Source organism: Dipodomys merriami, unplaced genomic scaffold (assembly GCF_024711535.1).
Source record: "Dipodomys merriami isolate MVZ:Mamm:240054 unplaced genomic scaffold, mDipMer1.0.p SCAF_57, whole genome shotgun sequence".
Lineage (NCBI taxonomy): Eukaryota > Metazoa > Chordata > Mammalia > Rodentia > Heteromyidae > Dipodomys > Dipodomys merriami.
In genome coordinates, this window is record NW_027206146.1 from 7,725,869 (window position 1) to 7,737,195 (window position 11,327).

The 11,327-nt window shown below is 61.6% G+C and overlaps 1 protein-coding gene across 2 annotated transcripts; it reads left to right on the forward strand.

Annotated features, from left to right (window-relative positions):
- The first annotated feature begins 1,206 nt into the window (after positions 1-1,206).
- LOC138812576 (bcl-2-binding component 3) lies at positions 1,207-7,558 on the forward strand. 2 transcript variants are annotated; one of them, XM_070000541.1, is made up of 4 exons: positions 1,207-1,500; positions 3,692-3,980; positions 5,221-5,411; positions 7,358-7,558. In XM_070000541.1, exons 2-4 carry the CDS (start codon positions 3,707-3,709, stop codon positions 7,472-7,474), a joined length of 582 nt encoding a protein of 193 aa, XP_069856642.1. In that variant the 5' UTR covers positions 1,207-1,500; positions 3,692-3,706; the 3' UTR covers positions 7,475-7,558. The 2 variants fall into 2 exon arrangements, with proteins under 2 accessions (XP_069856642.1, XP_069856641.1); XM_070000540.1 differs by lacking the exon at positions 1,207-1,500 and adding an exon at positions 2,143-2,263.
- Positions 7,559-11,327: the final 3,769 nt, after the last annotated feature.

Below are 11,327 nucleotides of genomic sequence, written 5' to 3' on the forward strand. Positions count from 1 at the left end.
ATTATCCTAGCTACTTGGAATGTTGACATCTCAGGATCTGGGTTCAAAGCCAGCCCTGGAAGGAAAGTCCATGAGATTGATCTCCAATAAACCACTAAAAATCTGGAAGGGGAGTTTTGGTCTAAATGGTAGAACAACAACAAAAAGCCAAGTCAATCAAGAGGGTCTGGCCCTGAGTTACAGTGCTGGGCCCCCAGAGGTGAAGGTAGGGTCACTTTGGGTGAAAACCAAAGAGAACACCAAGTGTTCTCCAGGCAGAGTGCTGGGGGAGGGAAGGTCCTGTGTGTGGAGGGTGAGGGGGGGGGGGAGTGACAGTAAAGAAACTGCAGAGAGAAAGGGAAGGAAGAGCAGCCGCACGCTGGAATAGGGTGCGGGGTCTGCCCGGGCATGTCTGTGCCAGGTGCCCGGGGGCTTTCTCTTCTGCCCAGTCCACTGTCAGACTCGTGGTGAGTGTGGCCGGGGTGTGCCAGCTCGGGAGTGGGTCCCGCCAAGGTGCCAGCAGCCCGTGACAGGTGTGACTTTGGGGCTGCCCCGTGTGTGTGTGTGTGGGGGGGAGTGGATGGGGGAGGTCAGTGTCTGCGTGTCTGACTGGATCTGTATGTCTGAGGGTCCGGCATGGACCCTGCGGGGGCCGCGTGGGAGGGCTGCGCGCGCACCCCCACTCCCCGTCACAGGTGTCCCGTGGGGAGTGGGTCCGGCCGTGCCCCAGGGGAAGTTGTCCTTCCCGGACGGGGCGCACTTTGCAGTTGTTGGGGCTGTCTGTGAATGGGTCTGTTCACCGGTGTGGGTGTCCGTGTCACCGGCCGGCGGGGGGGGGTGTCAATCTGGGTTGTGGGACGTCAGGAGGCTGGTGTCCCGGGAGCCCAGCCTGAGCCTGGCCCATCCCGTCCCCGCGGGGCCCGGGCCGGGTCCCAGTCAGTGTGTCAGTGTGTCAGCGGGTGTCGCCAGGCCAGGCCCTGCCCCGGCCCCTCCCCGCGGCGCCCCTCCTCCCCGCCCCCCGGCCGCCCTCCGGCCCCCTCCCCGCCCGCCCCCCTCCGAGGCAGGGAAACCCCGGCGCCGGGACAGGGGGCGCGGCGCGCGTCTGCAAGCCCCGACTTGCCCGCGCGGGGGCGGGGCCGTGACGTCACGCTGTGGGCGGGGCGTGGGCCCGGGCGGGGGCGGGGGCGGGGCGGGGCGGGGCGAGAGCCGAGCGGGGGGCCCGGGATCTGCCGGGCGGCCCGAGAAGCGGAGAGAGAGCGGGAGCCACATGCGATCGGGTGCCGAGCGCCGAGCGGCCGCGGCGGCAACAGCGACACCACCCGAGTGCCCGGCGCCGACGGCCACGACGCGGCCGCGGGGAGCGAACGCAGCCACCAGCGGCGCTGCGGTCCGATCGGCGGAGGCAGCGGGAGCCACTCGGCAGCGGTCGCCGCGGCGAGCGGCACTCGGCGGGCGCGCCCTCCTGAAGGAAGCCGCCCGCCCCCCACCGCCGCCCCCCTTCGGCGTGTTCATGCCCCCGGGGTGAGTGTGCGCCCCCCTCCCCACCCCGAGCCCCACCGGGGGTGGCCGGACAGGCAGGGTGGGCTTCCTGGAGGAGGTGGCTGGAGCGCATGCTTCCGAGCTCGGGCGCCTTGCCGCCCCTCATGTGTCGCCCTAGGCCTTTACGGGGAGGTGGTGGTGGTCTCCGCTGGGTCCGCCAGGCGGGAGACCCTTCCGCGATCGGACGCCCCAGCCTGGGCGCACAGGTGCCCCAGTGGCCTGGCGGGTTTGTTTACAAACAATGGGGTGCGGGCTCGCGCGCGCCCCCTGGTGGCCAGTGCGTTCCGGGGACGAGCGGACCCCAGGTTGTCCGCGTCCCTGAAGTCCGAGTGGCGGAGGAAGGTGGGGGAGTCTGGGGTGGGAGGGGGGAGACGCGGGAGGGGGGCGGCTCCGAGGGGCGGCCACACCCAGGGCGCGCGCCCGCCGGGGGCGGCGTCGGGGGGCGGCTGGTGGGCCGCGGAGGCTGCGGCTCCCGCGGGCGGGGGCTGCGCCCCAGCAACAGCCGGTTATTGGCCCCGCGCTGGCTGGGCGGGCGGGGCGGACGCACGTGGCGGCGGGGGAGGGGCCGTGACAGCGGAGCGGGGCGTCTGGGACGGCGAGGAGCGCGCGCGCGGGGCTGTGGATCTGCAGGTGTCTCGCCTGGGTGTGTGCGTGTGTCTGGCTCCGAGTTGGCGCTGGGGTCGGCGGAGAGTCGGGGTGCCAGTCCAGAGGAATGTTGGCATTTGTGACCCGTCGGGGTGTAGGCGTGAGTGTCCCCATCTGAGCGTGGCCTCCGCGGCTGGGCTGGGATGTACCTGTGTGTGTGTGTGTGTGTGTGTGTGCGCGCGCGCGCGCTAGGAGAGTTGCCTGTGTGCTGTTTGGGGTGATGGTGTGTGGTGGTGTGTAGTTGTGCGCATGGCTGTGTGTTTACGTGTGTCTTGTGTGCACTAGTGTCTCCAGGGCTTCTGAGGGGTCTGCCTGACAACACCCCGCTGGTGGGTTTTCTTTCCAGGTGTCTGAGTAGCGGAACTGGGAACTGGGGGAGTGGGGGTGTCTGGAAGCGGTGGTGGGAAGGGGGCACCCAGGCTTCATGGGGTCTGTGCGGTGCCCCGGGGAGGGGGGTGTTGCGGGCAGCCTCCGCGTGTGTCTGTTGGTTCTGAGGGTTTGTCACTGAGATCCGATGGTGGTTCATGTGTCATGTGGCTGCGTGTGTGTAGTGTTTATGTCAGTCACGTGAGACCAGTGTTTTAGGTGTGTTGGGAGGGCTGTGTGGATTAGCGTGTGTGTGTGTGTGCGCGTGTGTGCTGACAGTTGGTGATGGTGTTTTGGGGTTGGGAGAGGAGGGTGGGCTATGTCTGCCGTTCGTTCGGTGGGGCTGGGGCGTCTGTGTATCTTTGCCTGCAAGTGTGGCAGTGCATCTGCGTCTGGTGACACACGCCTGATTGACGTGTCCTGGGGGCTGGGGTTGGTGGTGTGGAGACCCGTGTGTCTGCCTCGGGTTGGACGGTGTGCGTCCTCAGGGGTATCGTGCTTATGTTCTGGTTGTGTGTGTGTGTGTATGCGTGCACGCGCGAGCGTGCGCGTGCGTGCGTGGTGTTTCTGTGGTTGTTGTGAGGGCTGCATTCTGTGTCTCTGGGCAGACCCACAGTGGGTCAGTGTGTGAGATTCTGGATGTGAGGGGAGGAGGGGTGCGAGGTGCAGTGTGGGTTGTGTGGTCCTTGTTTTGGTGTGTGTGTGTGTGTGTGTGTGTGTGTGTGTGTGTGTGTGTGTGCTGAGTAGCAATTTCATGTCCCATCTCTCAGGTGTGGGGGTCAGGCTGGCCAGTTTGATGTCTGCGTTGTGTGGCGTCCACACACGCCCCGTTTACACACTACATTCCTCATTATTGGGGTCCTGTGTCTCTCCCCCACACACACACCCCCCGTACCGCCCTGCGTTCTCCCTACTGTTGGGAAAGTTGTCCCCAGCCCCCCACATTCACTATTAGCCCAGTGAAGAGTTTGCCCTGTGGGGCTGTCCCAGCCCCCAGACGCGCAGACACACCCCCTCCTTCGGGGTCCTGGCCAGCCTGTCCCTGTGACCTCCCCTCGAGGGGTGTGTCTCATGGGGGGTTCCCCCACATGCATCGTGAGTGAACCTTGGATGTGTGCAGGGGGGGGCTACGCCTCCCCGCTGAACTCCCCGTGTCCCGCAGGCCCCCGGGAGCGCCATGGCCCGCGCACGACAGGAGGGCAGCTCTCCCGAACCTGTAGAGGGCCTGGCCCGCGACAGCCCGCGTCCCTTCCCGCTCGGCCGCCTGGTGCCCTCGGCCGTGTCCTGCGGCCTCTGCGAGCCCGGCCTGCCCGTCGCCCCCGCCGCCCCGGCCCTGCTGCCCGCCGCCTACCTCTGCGCGCCCAGCGCCCCGCCCGCCGTCACCGCCGCCCTGGGGGCGCCCCGCTGGCCTGGGGCTCCCCGCAGCCGGCCCCGAGGCCCGCGTCCAGATGGTGAGTGTCTGCCCCACACCTGGGATGGGGGTGCGCCTGGAGCCCCTAGACGCTCAAGTGGAAGGGGGGAGGGGAGGAAGGGGGTGGCCAGGCCGGGCGAGGGGCCACCTGGAGGGTGTGGCCAGTGGGGTCTTTGTGTTTCGAGAAGCAGGAAGACTGAGTGGAGGCCGGGATGAAAGGGCGGTGGGGTGGGAAGTCCCTCCTGGAATCTGACTGCCGTCCCCCAGTGTGCGGCACGGGGCCTTTTTCAGGGCCTGGGGGCGACAGCTGTGTCTCAGCTCCCCTCCCCCAATCGGGGTCCCCAGGAAGATTGCAGTGGGTTAAAGAGTGGCCAGGATTGGGGGGGGAGGGCTAGGAGGGCCTGACGGTCACCTCTGCACTTTGAGGCGGGGTCCTGAGCCCTTCGGCCCCTATTGGTCTCGGTTCGGTGGGAGCCGGCCCACCCTGCAGCCCCCCTAGCGGAAGGCGAGGGGCAGGGGCCATTGTGCTGGGAAAGTCCCCTGGGGAGGGAGCCCGTCAGGGGAGGGAAGGGTTAAAGGTCCCCCGCCTGCCCGGCTGTTTAACCCCGTGGTGCCCGGCGGCGGCGGCGGGCAGGGCCGTCCCAGCCCCCACGTAGCCCCCCAGAACCCAGTGAGGTCCAGCCAGACGAACTTCCGAGCTCAGTTCCTGGATATGGGGTGAGGGAACCCCCCTGATTTCAGACCCACAGCTCACAGATGTGGAAACCGAGGCTGGGTTTCCACCTGAAGCAGGACCTGGGTTGACAGGAGGAGGGGGGGGACCCCCAACGCGGACCCGGGGCGTTGTGGGACGGGAAGGCCTCTCCCCGATCCCAGCCCCCACGCCATCCTCGGGGCAGCCGCCGTCCGGCCCGCGGGTCCTCAGGCCCGTGCCACATCCGGGGGTGGGGCCCCCCTGTGGTCGCACCCGGGCACGCTGGCGACCCGAGGCTTCCACTCTGGGTGGGGCCGGCGTGTGTCCCGGGGTGACCTTGCCCCGCTCCCTAGCGCCGGCCTCGGTTTCCACACGGAGAAGGCTGGGTGTAGCCCGGGTTGGGAAGGAGGGGGGCACTGGGGGGCACTGAGGTCGGCCAGGTGACCCCAGCGTCTGGGGCCGGGGGAGTCTGGGCTAGGAGGGGGTAGGGAATAACAAAGCTGCAGACACGGGGCGGGGAGCCGAGGAGAACCGCGGCGGCTGGGCCGGGTGGCCGCTGCTGACCGCGCCCCGCCGCCTCCCCCAGGCCCGCAGCCAGCTCCGTCACCGGCCGACCCGCACCTAGAGTCACCGGTGCCCAGCGCCCCGGAAGCCTTGGCGGGCGGCCCCACCCAGGCGGCCCCCGGAGTCCGAGGGGAGGAGGAGCAGTGGGCGCGCGAGATCGGGGCCCAGCTGCGGCGGATGGCGGACGACCTCAACGCGCAGTACGAGCGGCGGGTGAGTGCGGGGCGGGGCGGCGGCAGGTGGGACTTCCCGCCCCGCCAGATGTGCGGCAGCTGCTGCCCTGCGCGCGGGGTCGCGGCGGGGACAGGCAGGTGGGGGGCGGAGCGGGGCGGGGCGGGGGGGGCGGGGGTGGAAGCGGTCGGAGGGCCTGAGACCGGGCCAGGCCGGAGCGTGGCCCTGGCCGCACTGCACCCCGGGCCCGCGGCCGCGGGGACTGAGGGCGGCGCTCAGCGCGGCCGCTGCTATATCCACGGCTATTTATAGCCGGTGAGTCAGCAGCGCGCCGCGCCCGCGCGGCCTCGCCCCGCCCTTCGCGCGCTCGCGCGGCGCCCGCAACGTCGGCCCACCAGCCCCGCCCCGCCCCTCCAGCGGAAGGCGGGGGGAGGGGGGAGCCGCGTCCCGCCCCGCCCTTCCTCCGCTGTGGCCCCGCCCCTCTTCCGCCGTGGCCTCGCCTCTCCCTCTGTGGCCCCACCCCTCCCCGCCGTGGCCACGCCCATCCGGATGAGGCCCCGCCCCAGCCTGGGCTGCGCAGTGTCCCTAATCCGCGCCCCGCAAAGGCTCCAGGCTCGGCTCCCTCTGATCATCACACCTGCTTTGTTTGCTTATTAACAAAATAAATAAAGCAAAAACTGCTGAACCCTCCTGAGCCCGGCCGGAGCCAACCCCGACCTCGCACTCATTCCCCGTTCCCGGCAGTTGCTGGCGGCTACGTGTGGCCCTGGGTTGGCCGGCTGCACCCTGTCCGGCGGGGCCAGGGCTCCTGTCCCTCCCCCCCCCCCCCCCGGCGACGTGGGTCCCTGTAGAGGCAACACGTGTCTCTCTTTGCCTTTATGATGCTCAACGTAGATTTTTTAAAAATATGTATAATTTTACCGTCCCCCCCTTTCATTTCAGTACCGCTCATGGCGGGGTGTGCTCAAGAGTTGCATCCCCAGGATAAATATCTGGGGGCTCTGTGCCCTTCCTGCTTGTTTTATGCAACCTCGCAGTGTCCCACAACACAGACAGTAACAGTTGTTCTTGTCTGAGCAGCCCAAAGTCCCCTTTGCCACCTTCTCCTGGCCAGTCTATAGAAAGTGTGCAGAGAGGGCAGTAGTCTGAAGCTGGTAGCCCTGGGTAACTGTAGGCCCAGTACTTGAGGGCTCTTCATACTTTTTAGGTTTTTTTTTTTTTTTGCTTCCTTTCTCCTTATGTAGTCTAGTCTGGCTTTGAACTTGAGATCTTCCTGCCTTTGCTTCCCAAGTACAGGGATTACAGGTGTGCCCTACCGTGACTGGTTCTTTGTACATTTTAAAATATTGCCTTTAATTTTCCTGAAGGAAGAGACCAACACTGTGGAAACAGTTCTAGAAGTTATCCCATGTCATTTTCCCACCAGGGAGTGAACAGAGGTTTCCCTGCACCAAACCCAGCTTTGTCCCCAGAACACTTCCATAGCAATCTTTCCCCAATTGTCCTCCTTCCAGATTGTTCTAGAATCACTGTGGCCTCCCTGCTGCCTTTACTGCCCCAGCAGCCAGGAAGGACTGTGAGCCAGCCAGTCCCTCTGCCCTCCCTCCTGGTCTCTTGTCCTAGGAGGGGCAGGCTTGCCTGGATAGAAAACCAGAACCTGATTAGGGTAGGTCTGGGCCCTTTGAGCTAAGCTTCCAGTCTTACCCTTCACCCGTTACCCACGTTTATGTGTGTTGCCTACCAGTGCTGGGGCTTGAACTCAGGTCCTGGGGACTGTCTTTTAGCTTTTTCACTCAAGGCTGGTGCTCTACCACAGCTCCACTTCCAGTTTTTTGTTTTTGTGGTTAGTTGGAGATAAGAGTCTTATTGACTTTCCTGCCCCGGCTGGCTTCAAATCCTGATCCTCCGATTTCAGCCTCTTGAGTAGCTGGGATTGCAGGTATGAGCCATTTAGACACTCACTTTTTTTTTTCTCTCTCTTTCCCTAGAGACAAGAAGAGCAGCAGCGACACCGCCCGTCTCCTTGGAGGGTCCTGTACAATATCATCATGGGACTTCTGCCCTTACCCAGGGGCCCGGGAGCCCCACAGATGGAGCCCAATTAGGCCCCTGCACCCACTCTGTGGACGTTGGAGACTTGGGGGGCAGGACCCCCCCACCTCCTGATGCCCTGGCCAGCACGGGGGACCTTTTCTGCTCCGTGTAGCAACCTGCCTGTCCAAAGGGCGGACAGGGCGGCCACTGCAGCCGCGGCCAGCCTGGGTTCGCTGACGGAGGTGTGGACTTCAGAGCCTGGGCCAGAAGCTGGGAAGGAGGGCAGCCGGGACCTCAGCATGTGGAGGCGGCGGTGACCCAGGGGTGGGGACCGAGCCGCCCGCCTCTGCCGCCCACCATCTCAGGAAAGGCTGCTGGTGCTGGCTGCCTGTTCCAGCTGCAAGGGGAGGACACTGGGGGAGGGGGTCTCCCCTGTGAGCCTTTACTTTGGGTCTGGCCTCAGGCCCCTGGTGCTTCCCCCCTTCCTCATGGGGAGGGGGCCTGTGAAGAGCAAATGAGCCAAACGTGACCACTAGCCTCCAGAGAATGGGGTGCTTCGGATGGCCCCCCCTCATCCCCAGCCATCTTCCCTGAGCCGCCGGTGGGCAGTGGGCATGCCTGCCTCACCTTCATCTGGGGGTGGCCAGGAGGGGCCCAGACTGTGAATCCTGCGTTCTGCCGCCACCCCCATCCCCGTCAACCCATCGCATAGGTTTAGAGAGAGCACGTATGATCACTGGCGTTCATTGGGGGGGGGTGGGAGAGATTTTTGGCGGAAGCCGGCCCAGCCTTAGCCACCTCCCCCCAGGGTCAAGTCTTGTGGGGGGTGTGTGGGGGGGGAATGGCGAAAGCTGGGGTCCGGGAGGGAGGGAGGGAGTCTCAGAAGAGGGCGGAGTCTGGGAGCGGGGAGGGGTGGCCTAGCCTTGTAAAATACTGTACATGCGCTGCTGTAGATACGGAATGAATTTTCTGTACATGTTTGGTTAAATTTTTTTTGTACATGATTTTTGTATGTTTCCTTTTCAATAAAACCAGATTGGAACAGTGGATACTCTTTTTGCTCGCCTTCTCCTACACACACACACACACACACACACACACACACACACTTTTGTGCATGCACCCAGCCTCTAGCATCTCTGCTCAAGTTGCTGTTTTAGTCCCTTTTACCCCAAGAGGATTTGTATGCACTAAGTAAATGCATAGGTCTAAGAAGCCCACTGCATCAAGCACTGGATGCATTAGACTTGAGATATAACCTGGTCATTGCCAGGGGAGAGGGAAATATCTGGCCTGGTAGAGGACAGACTACCTAGTTGCATCTAGGATCAGGACAAAGGCACCTACAGTTGCCCTAAAACCCTGCATCCAACCCACAGGAGTCTCATGCTGACTTACTGTTACATTAGGAAGGGAGATTGCCCAGAGCTGATAGCTTACATTTGTGAGGCTGAGATCTGAGGATCACAGTTCAAAGCCAGCTTGGGCAGGGAAGTCTGTGACTCATCTCCAATTAACCACCAGAAAGCAGTGGCGCTGTGGCTCAAAGTGGTAGAGTGCTACCCTTGAGCAGAAGAGCTTAGGGACAATGCCAAAACACTGAGTTCAAGCCCCATGACCAACAAAAAAAAATGCTGGGGGTGTGGCTCAGTAGTAGAGGGCCTGCTTGGCAGAGTTCAAAATCCAGTATTGTCAAAAAAAAAAGGGGGGCCAGGCGCTGGTGGCTCACGCCTGTAATCCTAGCTACTCAGGAGGCTGAGATCTGAGGATCATGGTTCAAAGCCAGCCCGGGCAGGAGAGACCATGAGACTCCTATCTCCAATAAACCACTAGAAAACCGGAAGTGGCGCTGTAGCTCAAGTGGTAGAACACTCGCCTTGAGCTGAAGAGCTGAGGGACAAGCGCCCAGGCCCAGAGTTCAAGCCCCACGGACGACCAAAAAAAAAAAAGGGGGGGGGGAAGGGCGGCTGGGAAAGTGGCTCAGTGGTAGAGTGATTGCCTTGCATGTATGAGACCCTGGGTTCGATTCCTCAGCACCACATAACCAGAAAAAGCTGGAAGTGGCGCTATAACTCAAGTGGTAGAGCGAAGCTGGGCACCGCTGGCTTACGCCTGTAATCCTAGTACTCAGGAGGCTGAGATCTGACGATCACGGTTCAAAGTCAGCCTGGGCAGGAAAGCCCATGAGACTCTTTTATCTCCAAAAAACCACTAGAAAACCAGAAGTGGCCCTGTGGCTCAACCAGTACAACGCTCATCTTGAGCTGAAGAGTGCAGGGACAGTGCCCGAGCCCAGAGTTCAAACCCCATGACCGACCAAAAAAAAAAAAAAAGTGCTAGAGCAACAGTCTTGAGCTGAAGAGCCGAGGGACAGTGTCCTGGCCCACAGTTAAGGCCCCACCACTGACCAAAAAAAAAAAAAAAAAAAAAAAGAACAAATCTTCCTCATTGGGAATAGAATTATTGTATATGATTAAAAGTGAAAAAAAGAAGCTGGGTGTTGGTGGTTCACTGATCCTAGCTACTCAGTAGGCTGAGATCTGAGGATCATAGTTGAAAGCCAGCCAGCCTGAGCAGGAGAGTCCTGTTAAGATTCTTTATCTCCAATTAACTATACCAGAAAACCAGGAGTGGAGCTAGGGCTCAAAATGGTAGAGCACTAGCCTTGAGCAAAAGAACTAAGGGACAGCATCCAGGCCTAGTTCAAACCCCATAACAGGGGCTGGGAAGGTGGCTCAGTGGTAGAGCGCTTGCCTTGCATGCCAGAGGCCCTGGGTTCGATTCCTCAGCACCACATACACAAAAAGAAAAAAGCCGGAAGTGGCGCTGTGGCTCAAGTGGTAGAGCGCTAGCCTTGAGCTGAAGAGCTGAGGGACAGCACCCAGGCCCAGAGTTCAGGTCCCACAACCGGACCCAAACAAACAAACAAACAAACCCCCTAACAGATAAGAACAAAGGTAAGTGCTTATGGACAAGCATGGTGGCATATACCTGTAATCTGTTTTCTTGGGGAGGCAGAAGAGAGTGGGAAATTTAAGATCAGCCTGGACCACAAGATTCTGCCTCAAATTAAAAAACTCCCCTAACTCCTTGCTAGCAGGGGTGGTTGACAAAGCCAGTGGCTAGGAAAAAACGATACTATGGTTTGGTGCAGACTCCTGGCCCGGCCTCCTGGGGACTGGGGTTGGACCTGAGCAGTGTGGATACTCAGGCCCATCTGCCTTAGCTGACAGTGTCCTGTCAGCCTCCTTTCAGCTAGGATTATAGGCGTGAGCTCTGGCACCCAGCTAAAGTGCAACTCTCTTTTTTTTTTTTTTTGGGCGATTGTGGGGCTTGAACTCTGGCCCTGGGCGCTTGTCCCTCAGCTCTTCAGCTCAAGGCGAGCGCTCTACCACTTGAGCTACAGCGCCACTTCCGGTTTTCTAGTGGTTTATTGGAGATAGGAGTCTCACGGTCTCTCCTGCCCGGGCTGGCTTTGAACCGCGATCCTCAGATCTCAGCCTCCTGAGTAGCTAGGATTACAGGCGTGAGCCACTGGCGCCTGGCTAAGTGCAACTCTCTTGAAAGACCTATCTGTCAAGGGTAGGAACATTGTGAGATCAAGAACTTTCTAGAACCCTCCAGTTGGTCACGGTGCCCTACCTTCCTGAAACATGGTAGGCACAATCAGGTAGTATGGGAGGTGATAATTTGGAGTGACTTCCTCCCAGGGCTGGCAGCTTCAAGTACTGCTGAGCTCTCCCCAATCCCAGACGGGGTCCTCTGATAACTTAATCTCTGTCCTCATCCTTAGGGAGGCAGAGGGTGGAAAAGTTGGGAAGTGTCAAAATTTTCCTATTTCGTTGTCCAAGTTCAGGCCCACCTACGCCCCCTCGTGACCAAGGCTGCACATTGCAAAGACAAAGCTGTAATTAGCTCCAATTT

Bases quoted from the DNA above. Each gene is read 5' to 3' on its own strand.
- LOC138812576 (XM_070000540.1), top strand. From the start codon at position 2,231: ATGTTGGCATTTGTGACCCGTCGGGGTGTAGGC. The intron at 2,264-3,691 runs GTGAGTGTCCCC...CGTGTCCCGCAG, and splicing joins TGACCCGTCGGGGTGTAGGC to GCCCCCGGGAGCGCCATGGC. The intron at 3,981-5,220 runs GTGAGTGTCTGC...CGCCTCCCCCAG, and splicing joins CCGAGGCCCGCGTCCAGATG to GCCCGCAGCCAGCTCCGTCA.